Raw genomic sequence first — 17,138 nt, forward strand, 5'->3', positions numbered from 1 at the left:
TGCTACTTTATAGTACTACTCCATTTATAGTACTGCTTTATTTATAGTATTTTTTTATAGTACTAATTTATTTATAGTACTGCTTTATTTATAGTACTGCTTCATTTATAGCACTGTTTTCTAGTACTACTCCTTTTATCTACTGCTTTATTTATAGTACTACCTTATTTATAGTACTGCTTTATTTATAGTACTGCTTTATAGTGCTACTCCATTTATAGTACTGCTTTATTTATAGTACTACCTTATTTATAGTACTGCTTTATTTATAGTACTGCTTCATTTATAGTACTGCTTTATTTATAGTACTGCTTTATTTATAGTACTACTCCATTTATAGTACTGCTTTATTTATAGTACTGCTTTATTTATAGTACTACTTCATTTATAGTACTGCTTTATTTATAGTACTGCTTCATTTAAAGTACTACTTTAATTATAGTACTACTCCATTTATCTACTGCTTTATTTATAGTACTACTCCATTTATAGTACTGCTTTATTTATAGTACTACCTTATTTATAGTACTGCTTTATTTATAGTACTACTTCATTTATAGTACTGCTTTATTTATAGTACTGCTTCATTTAAAGTACTACTTTAATTATAGTACTGCTGTATTTATAGTACTACTTCATTTATAGTACTACTTTATTTGGACGGCAGGTAGCCTAGTGGTTAGAGCGTTGGGCCAGTAACCCCGAAAGATTGCGAGATCAAATCCCAGAGCCGACAAGGTTTAAATCTGTCATTCTGCCCTTGAACAAGGCAGTTAACCCACTGTTCCTAGTCCGTCATTGTAAATAAGAATTTGTTCTTAAATGACTTGCCTAGTAAAGCAAAGCGTAAATAAAACATATAAATAAATAATAGAATAGCACTTGTTTATTCATAGTACTACTTAATTTATAGTACTACTTCATTTGTAGTACTGGTTTGTTTATAGTACTAGTTTATGTATAGTCCAACTTTATTTATAGTACTAGTTAATTTTTAGTATTACTTAATTTATAGTACTAGTTAATTTATAGGACTACTTCATTTATAGTACTAGTTCTTTTATAGGACTACTTAATTTATAGTACTAGTTTATGTATACTACTAGTTTATGTATATGTACTCCTTCATTTATTAAATAGTTCATATGTAGTACGAATTAATTTATAGTCCTACATTATTTATAGTACTAGTTTATAGTGCTAGTTTATGTATAGTACTAGCTTATTTATAGTACTAGTTTATTTATAGTACTACTTCATTTATAGTACTAGTTTATTTATAGTACTAGTTTATTTATAGTACTAGTTTATGTATAGTACTAGTTTATTGTACTACTTAATTTGTAGTACTAGATTATTAATAGGACTAGTTTATAGTACTAGTTTATTTTATATCACTACTTTATTTATAGTACTACTTTATTTATAGTACTAGTTTATTTATAGTACTACTTTATTTATAGTACTAGTTTATTTATAGTACTACTTTATTTATAGTACTAGTTTATTTATAGTACTACTTCATTTATAGTACTAGTTTATTTATAGTACTAGTTTATTTATATCATTACTTTATTTATAGTACTAGTTTATTTATAGTACTACTTCATTTATTGTCTTTATTTATTTAGAACTACTTCATTTATAGTACTAGTTTATTTATAGTGCTAGTTTATTCATAGTACTAGTTTATGTATAGTACTAGTTTATTTATAGTACTAGTTTATTTATAGTACTACTTCATTGATAGTACTTTATTATTTATAGTACTACTTAATTTATAGTACTAGTTTATTTATAATACTAGTTCATTGTACTACTTAATTTGTTGTACTAGATTATTAATAGGACTAGTTTATAGTACTAGTTCATTTATATCACTACGTTATTTATAGTACTAGTTTATTTATAGTGCTAGTTTATTCATAGTACTAGTTTATTCATAGTACTAGTTTATAGTACTAGTTTATTTATAGTACTAGTTTATTTCTGTCTTTATTTAACCCCCTAGTATGACTCATAATGATGACTGTGGTTTTTCCTGCTCCTTTTCCTCTCCTCCTGCAGCTTTTCCTCTCCTCTACCTCAGTATGACTCCAGGTGATGATTGGTTACTCTATGTTGTTACCACGGTTACTCTATGTTGTTATCACGGTTTCTGTTACCATAGTTTCTGTTACCACGGTTACTGTTGCCACGGTTTCTCTCTGTGCTTGTTTTATCTGTAATCTACCTCACCTGAATCTACCTCAACACTTAGTAAAGAGACGCATCGGAAGATAGGAATGAAATTATTACAAGTAACCCACAATAGATGACATTCTCACATTCTTGTGTCTAGATTTGTACGCGTTCTTAAACTGACATCAGTCCCATTAATTTCATATTGATATAATTTGTATTGGCTGAGTTGCCGCAGGCATCCTCAACACTATCAGCCATAACCTAACAACCATGTTGTTGTAGTAAATGGACTAACTAGCAGAGTGAATAAAGATGTACTATCAGCCATAACCTAACAACCTCCCTCCCTCCCTCCCTCCCTCCCTCCCTCCCTCCCTCCCTCCCTCCCTCCCTCCCTCCCTCCCTTCCCTCTCTTCCTTCCTTCCTTCCTTCCTTCCTTCCTTCCCTCCTTACATACTTCCTTCCTAACCTCCCTCCCTTCCTTCCTTCCTTTCCTCCATCCTTCCTTTCCTCCCCTTCCTTCCTTCCCTCCCTCCCCTTCCTGCCTGCCTGCCTGCCTGTCTGCCTCCCTTCCGTCCTTCCTTCCCTCCCTTCCTCCTTCCTTCTCTCCCTCCGTCCCTCCGTCCTTCCCTCCCTCCCTCCCTCCCTCCCTCCCTCCCTCCCTCCCTCCCTCCCTCCCTCCCTCCCTCCCTCCCTCCTGTAGGTTCCTGGTCAGTTTCATGGTGGACGCACGCGGCGGCTCCATGCGGGGGAGTCGTCATAACGGAATGCGCATCATCATCCCGCCCAGGAAGTGCACGGCTCCGACACGCATCACCTGCCGCCTGGCGAAGAGGCACAAGCTGGCCACGCCCCCACCGATGGTGGATGGAGAGGGATTGGCCAGCAGGCTGGTGGAGGTGGGGCCTGCTGGAGCTCAATTCCTGGGGTAGGCCTTCACATTGTTTATTTACCTGTTTGTTAGTTTTGATGCTTCTTTCCTCATCTCCATGGAAGCCATCTGTTCTTGTAGTGTTTGGTGTTGATTTGTTATAGTGTGGTGTTTCAGTGTTTAGATAGAGGAGCTTGCCCACCTTTGTTCCCATGCCAACGCAGACCCCAGTAGACACCAGCACTACTAAACTATTGTAGGTCAGTCTGCTGCTTCTTCACATAGCATCCTGCAGATAGCACTACTCTACGTAGTTGAACACTTCTACCATGTGTTGGATAGTCATTGAAAGACACTGCTTGAAGTTGGACACTTCATTGAAAGAGATTGCTTATAGTCTCCGTAGTTGGACACTTCATTGAAAGAGACTGCTTATTATCTCCATAATTGGACACTTCATTGAAAGAGACTGCTTATAGTCTCCATAGTTGGACACTTCATAGAACGACTGCTTATAGTCTCCATAGTTGGACACTTCATTGAAAGAGATTGCTTATAGTCTCCATAGTTGGACACTTCATAGGAAATACTGCTTAAAGACTAAACAAAAGAACGCAGCCTCCACACAGTGATGCTAATGGTGTCGTAGAAGTAGCATCACAGAACTAGCCTCCACATAGTGATGCTAATGGTGTCGTAGAGGTAGCATCACAGAACTAGCCTCCACATAGTGATGCTAATGGTGTCGTAGAGGTAGCATCACAGAACTAGCCTCCACACAGTGATGCTAATGGTGTATTAGAGGTAGCATCACATAACTAGCCTCCACATAGTGATGCTAATGGTGTATTAGAGGTAGCATCACATAACTAGCCTCAACACAGTGATGCTAATGTTGTCTTAGAGGTAGCATCACAGAACTAGCCTCCACACAGTGATGCTAATGGTGTCTTAGAGGTAGCATTACAGAACTAGGTTCCACACAGTGATGCTAATGGTGTCGTAGAGGTAGCATCACAGACCACTTCAGGTGTGGTCAGATGGCCATTTGTTAATGTGCTGTTTTGTAGGAATGCCAGTTTGTTGCTCATATCATCTTCTGTGTCTCTTATTGCTGCTTGGATGTGACTCAGTAAACTGCACCTTCCTAGAAAGCTCCCATGTCTAGACGATGGAGAGATGTTGGTTAGCCGAGTCCTGCAGCTGGGGCCACCAGGAACTAAGTTTATTGGGTAGGAGGAGCATCCCTTAGAGAGACATCAGGCTATCCATGATATATAATATTAGGACCATCCCATAGAGCAGGGGTTCCCAAACTTTTTCACTCTGGGCCCCCCTTTCCAGCATTGGGGAACATCCCGTGCCCCACCCCCCAACCCGGCCTGCACGCGTGTGTGCCACGTCTATTTATATGGGCTCAAGCACTGTTCTTGTTGGTGTAGAGAAGTTTGTATGTTAAAAGTGTTGTATTCATGTGATATTTGAGTGACTAAAAGATGACAACAATATCTATTGGCTAAAAAACGTAAGTGAAAAAATTACGAACATGACAAGATGAACTGATGATGCACTACCCAGTTTAGAAAATTATACTGTTACAACTTTCAAGAGTAAGTTTAAAGTTGATTTAAGTTTAAGTAAGTTTATATATATTTTTTAAATTAAATATTGGGGGGGGGGGACACCCCACAGTTTGGGAACCACTGCCATATAGAGACATCAGCCTGTCCATGCTAGGTAATATTATCACCATCTCCATCACGACCATGTGATTACCACAGAGAGACATTAGGATGTCCATGCTAGGTGATATTATCACCATCTCCATCACGACCATGTGATTACCACAGAGGGACATCAGGCTGTTCATGCTAGGTAATATAGCACCATCTCCATCATGACCATGTGATTACCACAGAGAGACATCAGGCTGTCCATGCTAGCACCATCTCCATCACGACCATGTGATTACCACAGAGAGACATCAGGCTGTCCATGCTAGGTAATATAGCACCATCTCCATCACGACCATGTGATTACCACAGAGAGACATCAGGCTGTCCATGCTAGGTAATATAGCACCATCTCCATCACGACCATGTGATTACCACAGAGAGACATCAGGCTGTCCATGCTAGCACCATCGCCATCACGACCATGTGATTACCACAGAGAGACATCAGGCTGTCCATGCTAGGTAATATAGCACCATCTCCATCACGACCATGTAATTACCACAGAGAGACATCAGGCTGTCCATGCTAGGTGATATTATCACTATCTCCATCACGACCATGTGATTACCACAGAGAGACATCAGGTTGTCCATGCTAGGTAATATAGCACCATCTCCATCACGACCATGTAATTACCACAGAGAGACATCAGGCTGTCCATGCTAGGTGATATTATCACCATCTCCATCACGACCATGTGATTACCACAGAGAGACATCAGGCTGTCCATGCTAGGTAATATAGCACCATCTCCATCACGACCATGTGATTACCACAGAGAGACATCGCTTGGGCTTTTCCCCTCCTGGCTGTTTCAGCTCTTCCTGCTTGTTGGGCATGATACTCACTGCTGCGCCAGTATCCTGCTATCATGACTGCTGATCCTTTCCCAAGTTTGGTTACTAGCCTGAAACCTCTCCTAACAATATGACTTTGATCTGAATGATGGAGAAGGCTGGGTCTCTATGTCCTCAGTCTCTGATAAGTTTCTACTCCCCTCACTAGGTAGTATCTCCTGTCACTTTAATGTCCAGAACGGGAGTAGATTGCAAGGAGGGACTTACATCTTGACATTTGTTTCATACAAGTTTTCAATTTGCTTGATAAAATACAAAATGAGGCTACATATCAATTCTTCCTCTTGAGTTATATTTTGTGTGTAATTCTCCTCTGTGGCATTTCATAGGATATGGTTATATCATGCCTACATCGCTGGTTCTTTTCCAGTTCTGTGTCATTCTGAGATCTCATACTGGGACTGTCTACCTTCACATAGTGCAGCTTCTCGTCAGCTTCAGACTTGTCTAACTGCTCCATGCATCGTGTCTGTTCTAATAAATCCAGCTCATTGACATATGTTCCCATTCCGTTACAGACGCTACCATGAAAGTCTTTCAGGTCTATTTGCTCTGCATGTGCACCTCCCATCCTCATCTTCAATACCTCTCCAACAACAACTTAAGATATGAGTATAGAAGTCATGTGACATCATACCAACAGCATCTTCACCTCTCCTCTGTCATCCCAGTCGGCTCAGGAGGGGCGGCCATATTGGGGCTGTAGTGTTGTAGTTTGTGTGTAACCACTGAGAAAGCCCTGTGGTTCCCCCTACAGCCCTGTGATTGTGGAGATCCCCCATTTTGGTTCTATGAGGGGGAAGGAGAGGGAGCTGATCATGCTGAGGAGTGAGAATGGAGAGACCTGGAAGGAACATCAGTACGACTGCAAGACAGATGACCTCAATGAGCTGCTCAACGGCATGGATGAAGGTATGGACTATATTATAGGACTATCATTGAGATGGATGACAGTATCGACTTTTATCTACCTCCACAGAGCTGGACAGTTCAGTGTAATAATCATTCTGTTGTCTCTACCTCCACAGAGCTGGACAGTTCAGTGTAATAATCATTCTGTTGTCTCTACCTCCACAGAGCTGGACAGTTCAGTGTAATAATCATTCTGTTGTCTCTACCTCCACAGAGCTGGACAGTTCAGTGTAATAATCATTCTGTTGTCTCTACCTCCACAGAGCTGGACAGTTCAGTGTAATAATCATTCTGTTGTCTCTACCTCCACAGAGCTGGACAGTGCCAAGGACCTGGAGAAGAAGCGTATATGTCGCATCATCACCAAGGATTTCCCACAGTACTTTGCGGTGGTGTCTCGTATCAGACAGGAGAGCAGCCAGATGGGCCCTGAGGGAGGAGTCCTCTCCAGCCTGACACTTCCATTGGTCCAGGCCTCCTTCCCAGAGGGGGCGCTCACCAAGAAGATACGCGTGGGACTGCAGGTTAGTCTTTATTTAACTCTCTGCAAACTGGAAACAATTTATCCGGAGGCTGCATTCATTGTAGCTGGGGATTTTAACAAGGCTAATCTGAAAACAAGACTCCCCAAATTTTATCAGCATATCGATTGCGCAACCAGGGGAGGAAAGACCTTGGACCATTGTTACTCTAACTTCCGCGACGCATATAAGGCCCTGCCCCGCCCCCCTTTCGGAAAAGCTGACCACGACTCCATTTTGTTGATCCCTGCCTACAGACAGAAACTAAAACAAGAGGCTCCCACGCTGAGGTCTGTCCAACGCTGGTCCGACCAAGCTGACTCCACACTCCAAGACTGCTTCCATCACGTGGACTGGGAGATGTTTCGTATTGCGTCAGATAACAACATTGACGAATACGCTGATTCGGTGTGCGAGTTCATTAGAACGTGCGTTGAAGATGTCGTTCCCATAGCAACGATTAAAACATTCCCTAACCAGAAACCGTGGATTGATGGCAGCATTCGTGTGAAACTGAAAGCGCGAACCACTGCTTTTAATCAGGGCAAGGTGTCTGGTAACATGACCGAATACAAACAGTACAGCTATTCCCTCCGCAAGGCTATCAAACAAGCTAAGCGCCAGTACAGAGACAAAGTAGAATCTCAATTCAACGGCTCAGACACAAGAGGCATGTGGCAGGGTCTACAGTCAATCACGGACTACAGGAAGAAACCCAGCCCAGTCACGGACCAGGATGTCTTGCTCCCAGGCAGACTAAATAACTTTTTTGCCCGCTTTGAGGACAATACAGTGCCACTGACACGGCCTGCAACGAAAACATGCGGTCTCTCCTTCACTGCAGCCGAGGTGAGTAAGACATTTAAACGTGTTAACCCTCGCAAGGCTGCAGGCCCAGATGGCATCCCCAGCCGCGCCCTCAGAGCATGCGCAGACCAGCTGGCCGGTGTGTTTACGGACATATTCAATCAATCCCTATACCAGTCTGCTGTTCCCACATGCTTCAAGAGGGCCACCATTGTTCCTGTTCCCAAGAAAGCTAAGGTAACTGAGCTAAATGACTACCGCCCCGTAGCACTCACATCCGTCATCATGAAGTGCTTTGAGAGACTAGTCAAGGACCATATCACCTCCACCCTACCTGACACCCTAGACCCACTCCAATTTGCTTACCGCCCAAATAGGTCCACAGACGATGCAATCTCAACCACACTGCACACTGCCCTAACCCATCTAGACAAGAGGAATACCTATGTGAGAATGCTGTTCATCGACTACAGCTCGGCATTCAACACCATAGTACCCTCCAAGCTCGTCATCAAGCTCGAGACCCTGGGTCTCGACCCCGCCCTGTGCAACTGGGTACTGGACTTCCTGACGGGCCGCCCCCAGGTGGTGAGGGTAGGCAACAACATCTCCTCCCCGCTGATCCTCAACACTGGGGCCCCACAAGGTTGCGTTCTGAGCCCTCTCCTGTACTCCCTGTTCACCCACGACTGCGTGGCCACGCACGCCTCCAACTCAATCATCAAGTTTGCGGACGACACAACAGTGGTAGGCTTGATTACCAACAACGATGAGACGGCCTACAGGGAGGAGGTGAGGGCCCTCGGAGTGTGGTGTCAGGAAAACAACCTCACACTCAACGTCAACAAAACTAAGGAGATGATTGTGGACTTCAGGAAACAGCAGAGGGAACACCCCCCTATCCACATCGATGGAACAGTAGTGGAGAGGGTAGCAAGTTTTAAGTTCCTCGGCATACACATCACAGACAAACTGAATTGGTCCACTCACACAGACAGCATCGTGAAGAAGGCGCAGCAGCGCCTCTTCAACCTCAGGAGGCTGAAGAAATTCGGCTTGTCACCAAAAGCACTCACAAACTTCTACAGATGCACAATCGAGAGCATCCTGGCGGGCTGTATCACCGCCTGGTATGGCAACTGCACCGCCCTCAACCGTAAGGCTCTCCAGAGGGTAGTGAGGTCTGCACAACGCATCACCGGGGGCAAACTACCTGCCCTCCAGGACACCTACACCACCCGATGTCACAGGAAGGCCATAAAGATCATCAAGGACATCAACCACCCGAGCCACTGCCTGTTCACCCCGCTATCATCCAGAAGGCGAGGTCAGTACAGGTGCATCAAAGCTGGGACCGAGAGACTGAAAAACAGCTTCTATCTCAAGGCCATCAGACTGTTAAACAGCCACCACTAACACTGAGTGGCTGCTGCCAACACACTGACACTGAATCAACTCCAGCCACTTTAATAATGGGAATTGATGGGAAATGATGTAAATATATCACTAGCCACTTTAAACAATGCTACCTTATATAAATGTTACTTACCCTACATTATTCATCTCATACGCATACGTATATACTGTACTCTATATCATCGACGGTATCCTTATGTAATACATGTATCACTAGCCACTTTATACTATACTATGCCACTTTGTTTACATACTCATCTCATTTGTACATACTGTACCCGATACCATCTACTGTATCTTGCCTATGCTGCTCTGTACCATCACTCATTCATATATCCTTATGTACATATTCTTTATCCCCTTACACTGTGTACAAGACAGTAGTTTTGGAATTGTTAGTTAGATTACTTGTTATTACTGCATTGTCGGAACTAGAAGCACAAGCATTTCGCTACACTCGCATTAACATCTGCTAACCATGTGTATGTGACAAATAAAATTTGATTTGATTTGATTTGATTTGAACTGTTCTGGGAACAGGGTAACCATCACACTGTACCTGAACTGTTCTGGGAACAGGTAAACCATCACACTGTACCTGAACTGTTCTGGGAACAGGTAAACCATCACACTGTACCTGAACTGTTCTGGGAACAGGGTAACCATCACACTGTACCTGAACTGTTCTGGGAACAGGTAAACCATCACACTGTACCTGAACTGTTCTGGGAACAGGTAAACCATCACACTGTACCTGAACTGTTCTGGGAACAGGGTAACCATCACACTGTACCTGAACTGTTCTGGGAACAGGGTAACCATCACACTGTACCTGAACTGTTCTGGGAACAGGGTAACCATCACACTGTACCTGAACTGTTCTGGGAACAGGGTAACCATCACACTGTACCTGAACTGTTCTGGGAACAGGGTAACCATCACACTGTACCTGAACTGTTCTGGGAACAGGGTAACCATCACACTGTCCCTGAACTGTTCTGGGAACAGGTAAACCATCACACTGTACCTGAACTGTTCTGGGAACAGGTAAACCATCACACTGTACCTGAACTGTTCTGGGAACAGGGTAACCATCACACTGTACCTGAACTGTTCTGGGAACAGGGTAACCATCACACTGTACCTGAACTGTTCTGGGAACAGGGTAACCATCACACTGTACCTGAACTGTTCTGGGAACAGGGTAACCATCACACTGTACCTGAACTGTTCTGGGAACAGGGTAACCATCACACTGTACCTGAACTGTTCTGGGAACATCACACTGTACCTGAACTGTTCTGGGAACAGGGTAACCATCACACTGTACCTGAACTGTTCTGGGAACATCACACTGTACCTGAACTGTAGTATTTTTTTTCTTTTTTTTTTTTTTTTTTTTACCCCTTTTTCTCCCCAATTTCGTGGTATCCAATTGTTGTAGTAGCTACTATCTTGTCTCATTGCTACAACTCCCGTACGGGCTCGGGAGAGAAGAAGGCTGAATGTCATGCGTCCTCCGATACACAACCCAACCAGCCGTACTGCTTCTTAACACAGCGCGCATCCAACCCGAAAGCCAGCCGCACCAATGTGTCGTAGCGCGCACTGCGCCCGGCCCGCCACAGGAGTCGCTGGTGCGCGATGAGACAAGGAGATCCCTACCGACCAATCCCTCCCTAACCCGGACAACGCTAGGCCAATTGTGCGTCGCCCCACGGACCTCCCGGTCGCGGCCGGTTACAACAGAGCCTGGGCGCGAACCCAGGGACTCTGATGGCACAGCTGGCGCTGCAGTACAGCGCCCTTAACCACTGCGCCACCCGGGAGGCTTTACTGTAGTTGTTATGAGCCGAATTAATCACTTGTTGAATAAGTGTTTTAACTGTGGAACAGCGTTTCTGATTGGCTGATTATGAACTTCGATTCTGATTGGTTCTAGGCCCAGCCGGCTCCTGATGACATGGTGAAGAAGATCCTTGGTAACCGGGCAACATTCAGCCCCATAGTGACGGTGGAACCTCGACGCAGGAAGTTCCACAAACCCATCACCATGACGATCCCGGTCCCGCCCTTGTCAGGGGAGGGGGTTAGCAATGGCTACAAGGGAGATTCCACCCCCTGCCTGAGGTTGCTATGCAGCATCACCGGCGGAACCTCTCCTGCCCAATGGGAGGACATCACTGGGACCACGCCCCTAACCTTCGTCAACGACTGTGTCTCCTTCACTACCAATGTCTCTGCCAGGTAAGACTGACTCCTTCACCACCAATGTCTCTGCCAGGTAAGACTGTGTCTCCTTCACTACCAATGTCTCTGCCAGGTAAGACTGACTCCTTCACTACCAATGTCTCTGCCAGGTAAGACTGTGTCTCCTTCACTACCAATGTCTCTGCCAGGTAAGACTGACTCCTTCACTACCAATGTCTCTGCCAGGTAAGACTGTGTCTCCTTCACTACCAATGTCTCTGCCAGGTAAGACTGTGTCTCCTTCACTACCAATGTCTCTGCCAGGTAAGACAACTGGCTCCTTCACCAACTGGCTTCCCTGGGTTGTTACGTCCATTTACTTTCCATGTGGTTATACTCTAAAAGCTTAAATATTAACACAACGTTACAGATGACATGAGGTATTCTCAGTGTTATTATACTACAGATGACATGAGGTATTCTCAGTGTTATTATACTACAGATGACATGAGGTATTCTCAGTGTTATTATTCTACAGATGACATGAGGTTTTCTCAGTGTTATTATACTACAGATGACATGAGGTATTCTCAGTGTTATTATTCTACAGATGACATGAGGTATTCTCAGTGTTATTATACTACAGATGACATGAGGTATTCTCAGTGTTATTATACTACAGATGGCATGAGGTATTCTCAGTGTATTATACTACAGATGTCATGATGTATTCTCAGTGTTATTATACTACAGATGACATGAGGTATTCTCAGTGTTATTATACTACAGATGCCATGAGGTATTCTCAGTGTTATTATTCTACAGATGACATTAGGTATTCTCAGTGTTATTATACTACAGATGACATGATGTATTCTCAGTGTTATTATACTACAGATGACATGAGGTATTCTCAGTGTTATTATACTACAGATGACATGAGGTATTCTCAGTGTTATTATACTACAGATGTCATGAGGTATTCTCAGTGTTATTATACTACAGATGACATGAGGTATTCTCAGTGTTATTATACTACAGATGACATGATGTATTCTCAGTTTTATTATGTTATTATTAAATACTTATTATTATACTACAGATGACATGATGTATTCTCAGTGTTATTATGTTATTATTATATACTTATTATTATACTACAGATGACATGAGGTATTCTCAGTGTTATTATACTACAGATGACATGAGGTATTCTCAGTGTTATTATACTACAGATGTCACGAGGTATTCTCAGTGTTATTATACTACAGATGACATGAGGTATTCTCAGTGTTATTATACTACAGATGACATGAGGTATTCTCAGTGTTATTATACTACCGATGACATGATGTATTCTCAGTGTTATTATACTACAGATGTCACAAGGTATTCTCAGTGTTATTATACTACAGATGACATGATGTATTCTCAGTGTATTATATTACAGATGACATGAGGTATTCTCAGTGTTATTATATTACAGATAACATGAAGTATTCTCAGTGTTATTATACTACAGATGACATGAGGTATTCTCAGTGTTATTATACTACAGATGACACGAGGTATTCTCAGGGTTATTAGACTACAGATGACATGATGTATTCTCAGGGTTATTATACTACAGATGACATGAGGTATTCTCAGTGTTATTATACTACAGATGTCATTAGGTATTCTCAGTGTTATTATACTACAGATGACATGAGGTATTATCAGTGTTATTATACTACAGATGACATGAGGTATTCTCAGTGTTATTATACTACAGATGTCATTAGGTATTCTCAGTGTTATTATACTACAGATGACATGAGGTATTCTCAGTGTTATTATACTACAGATGACATGAGGTATTCTCAGTGTTATTATACTACAGATGACATGAGGTATTCTCAGTGTTATTATACTACAGATGACATGAGGTATTCTCAGTGTATTATACTACAGATGACCTGTCCTTGTCCTCTGTCCTGTGTGTGTTTCTAACCTGTATCTGTCCTCTGTCCTGTGTGTGTTTCTAACCTGTATCTGTCCTGTGTGTGTTTCAGGTTCTGGCTTGCTGACTGCCACCAGATCCCAGAGACTGTAGGCCTTGCCACCCAGCTGTACAGAGAGCTCATCTGTGTTCCTTACATGGCCAAGTTCGTGGTGTTCGCCAAGATGAACGATCCTATGGAGTCCCGCCTGCGCTGCTTCTGTATGACAGACGACAAGGTGGACAAAACCCTTGAACAGCAGGAGAACTTTGAGGAGGTGGCCAGGAGCAAAGACATCGAGGTCGGTTTCACCTGCTGCTTTCACTTCCTATGTACATCTCCTGCTCTCATCCATCACAATGCTGGGGAATGTATTCCTACACCATACATGATTCTAGAATGACTTGAACACTGTATGGTTAGACCAAGCTGTGTGATCAGGATGTCATTATGCTGTTGTTTCCTAGGTTCTGGAGGGGAGGCCCATCTATGTGGACTGCTATGGTAACTTAGCTCCTCTGACCAAGGCTGGACAGCTACTGGTGCTCAACTTCTACGCATTCAAAGAGAACCGGCTTCCTTTCTGTGTGAAGGTACACATACTATACTACTGTCTTGATGTCCTCCACTGAGTCATGGCCTGGGTATGAGGCTGCTTGATGTTCTCCACTGACTCATGGCCTGGGTAGGAGGCTGCTTGATGTTCTCCACTGACTCATGGCCTGGGTAGGAGGCTGCTTGATATTCTCCACTGACTCATGGCCTGGGTAGGAGGCTGCTTGATGTTCTCCACTGACTCATGGCCTGGGTAGGAGGCTGCTTGATGTTCTCCACTGACTCATGGCCTGGGTAGGAGGCTGCTTGATGTTCTCCACTGACTCATGGCCTAGGTAGGAGGCTGCTTGATGTTCTCCACTGACTCATGGCCTGGGTAGGAGGCTGCTTGATGTTCTCCACTGACTCATGGCCTGGGTAGGAGGCTGCTTGATGTTCTCCACTGACTCATGGCCTGGGTAGGAGGCTGCTTGATGTTCCCCACTCAGTCATGGCCTGGGTAGGAGGCTGCAACGGAACCAGTACTGATTGGAACAAACAGCTTTAGAACAAGGCCCGGAGGCCATAACCTCGTTCCATCCTGCCTCTCATTGATCTGTCACTGGCTTCCTGAACTCTGCTGCAGCAACAGGGCTTTACTACCCCCCCCCCCCCCCCCCCCCCCCACTTTAATGAGTGCTCTCCCTTCATGAACTAATCTTACCCTCAGGAACTCTTAGGATAGAGGTTTCCTGACATCACAGTCAGTAGTAGGGTTGATCTATAGCATTAAGAGCCGTAAACTGTGTGCATTCGTTCATGTAGTGAGTATCCCCTAAATGCTTTGGTTCCTCTCTAGGTCAGAGACAACAGCCAGGAGCCGTGTGGCCGTCTGACATTCCTGAAGGAGACCACTAAGACCGCTAAGGGTCTCCCCCAGACGGCCGTGTGTAACCTGAACATCACCCTACCTGCGCTGAAGAAGGTAAGCACTCAACTGTTGTAATGGCTGTGTTCCATATCATCCCATCCTCATTCAGGGGGATAGAGCAGTATGTTAGAGGTGAAGTGCTGCCTGAGTGTGTCTTTTATCTGTTTTGAGCTTCATAGTGGTTCATAGTGGTTATCTTTGGCTGTTTCCTAGCCAACCAAATCTCCCATCTGATTTGGGACTTCATGCTTTGGTGCCTTGTTCTTTTCAACTGGCTGACTTTGTGGTTGTTGACGTGGTTTCTGTGGCTTCTAATCTGCTGTAAGTGTTGGATTTTCAATGCTGTTGTTTTCTGTGTTTTTCTTTGCTGGCTTTGCGGTGGCTTCTCTAACTGTTTCTGTCAATCACTCCTTTTCACATCCTGTCCATTCCCCTCCTTATTCCGCCTGTTTCTGCAATGCATCTTGGGAACCCAAGGAAATGGAGTCAGACCCAGATGAAGAGGTAATATACAGTACCCTGGTGACCTTTACCCCTGTCCCTCCATGGCTGTGCTTCTCTGGTGACCTAGCTGTCCAATATGGCACTGCTCTGTGTCCTCTGCTGCTGCCATTGGCTCATCTAGCTCTGCTTTTGTGAGGCTTGTAAACCCTTGGCTCTACCTCTACCCATCCACCCATGTCCCCTGATCTGTCCCTTTAGGAAAACACTCTTAAGTTAACCTTGCAGAGCTGTTGGTGATTTACTGCTTAGATTTTAATAAGAACACTTTTCTACCAATTAGCCAAAGGAAATCAATCCATGGTTGATTTCCTTTACATACGTTGTTAATAGGCTACCGTTAAGGATGTATGGTGTTTTAATGTAACAATGTTGTAGTAACACGGTCCAGTTTAGTTATCACAGTTCTTAGAAGAGACACAGTCAGTAAACTCACCCAGAGATAGCTACTACCATTTACTGTCAGTTATAAAAACCCTACATTTCAGATCCTATTGATCTGACGAGTTGACCCAGAGATAGCTACTACCATTTACTGTCAGTTATAAAACCCTACATTTCAGATCCTATTGATCTGATGAGTTGACCCAGAGATAGCTACTACCATTTACTGTCAGTTATAAAACCCTACATTTCAGATCCTATTGATCTGACGAGTTGACCCAGAGATAGCTACTATCATTTACTGTCAGTTATAAAACCCTACATTTCAGATCCTATTGATCTGACGAGTTGACCCAGAGATAGCTACTACCATTTACTGTCAGTTATAAAACCCTACATTTCAGATCCTATTGATCTGAGGAGTTGAGTAGTCAGGTAATGTCAGGTAATCCATCTTCTAACAGAGAACTGATAGGATGTTGTGTTGTTGTTGCAGACTGAAAAGCCAGAACGACGTCATACCTTTACATCTCTAGCCTTACGTAAGCGTTACAGCTATCTCGCCGAGCCCGCCACGAGTGAGTGAGACATTTTCACTAACTTCTATAACAATAATAATCTGCTTGGAGTTGATTTGCATTAACATGTAACATATTGAGTGAGTAATACAGATTATAGCTAGTACATATTTATATGTGATATCTGCATATTCTCACCTACATAACTTGTATTGTAAGTCCACATGCTCGTTTCTGACATGGTTTACTTTGCATGGTTTGGTTTGATTAGTATTTTAACTTACTGTGCTGTGCTTGCCCACAATGTGTTTTTTATCATTTAAGATATTATTTTTTCACCGGCAATAAAGTAACTCAAATCGCGCCATACAGATTTTGCTTTGATTGACTCCCATAATGATTGGCTTTGTGATTGTATAGCTTTTCCTTTCTGTTGTAGGGGAATGCATGGAAGGTCACTATTGACTTTCTCTCAGCTGCTACAGTTTCCATCGTAGGCGATTGTCACTAAGGGTACTCAGTCTTGCACGACATGTAGAGATATCATGGAGCTGTGATTGCTGTGATACAGACAGATGGAGGCTTCTGTATAGTGTTCACCTCTGTTTTGTCAGAACACCCTCATTGGGGAATGGAAAGGTGGAACATCAGACCGAACAGATAAAAGACACAGATGGATCTGCTAGTCAGAGGAATGTAGCACATCCCGCGTGTACAGAGAACAGTTTGATGTTATTCTGTGTATTTGTCTTGTTGCCATGTTTATGTTTAGTTTGTCCTGGTCTTTGTGATTG

At 43.3% G+C, this 17,138-nt stretch overlaps 1 protein-coding gene across 1 annotated transcript in view; it reads left to right on the top strand.

The window, feature by feature from the left end:
- Nucleotides 1-17,138, top strand: part of LOC139413898 (ankyrin-3-like) — a 198,555-nt gene that overhangs the window by 147,390 nt on the left and 34,027 nt on the right. Inside the window, exons 29-38 of the mRNA XM_071161745.1 lie at nucleotides 2,888-3,112; nucleotides 4,189-4,287; nucleotides 6,406-6,560; nucleotides 6,873-7,084; nucleotides 11,247-11,551; nucleotides 13,549-13,777; nucleotides 13,944-14,069; nucleotides 14,870-14,995; nucleotides 15,419-15,445; nucleotides 16,323-16,404. Of these exons, the coding sequence (XP_071017846.1) occupies nucleotides 2,888-3,112; nucleotides 4,189-4,287; nucleotides 6,406-6,560; nucleotides 6,873-7,084; nucleotides 11,247-11,551; nucleotides 13,549-13,777; nucleotides 13,944-14,069; nucleotides 14,870-14,995; nucleotides 15,419-15,445; nucleotides 16,323-16,404 (1,586 nt within the window). The remainder of the gene's footprint in view (nucleotides 1-2,887; nucleotides 3,113-4,188; nucleotides 4,288-6,405; nucleotides 6,561-6,872; nucleotides 7,085-11,246; nucleotides 11,552-13,548; nucleotides 13,778-13,943; nucleotides 14,070-14,869; nucleotides 14,996-15,418; nucleotides 15,446-16,322; nucleotides 16,405-17,138) is intronic.

Source organism: Oncorhynchus clarkii, chromosome 1 (assembly GCF_045791955.1).
Source record: "Oncorhynchus clarkii lewisi isolate Uvic-CL-2024 chromosome 1, UVic_Ocla_1.0, whole genome shotgun sequence".
In the NCBI taxonomy this organism is placed as follows: Eukaryota; Metazoa; Chordata; class Actinopteri; order Salmoniformes; family Salmonidae; genus Oncorhynchus; species Oncorhynchus clarkii.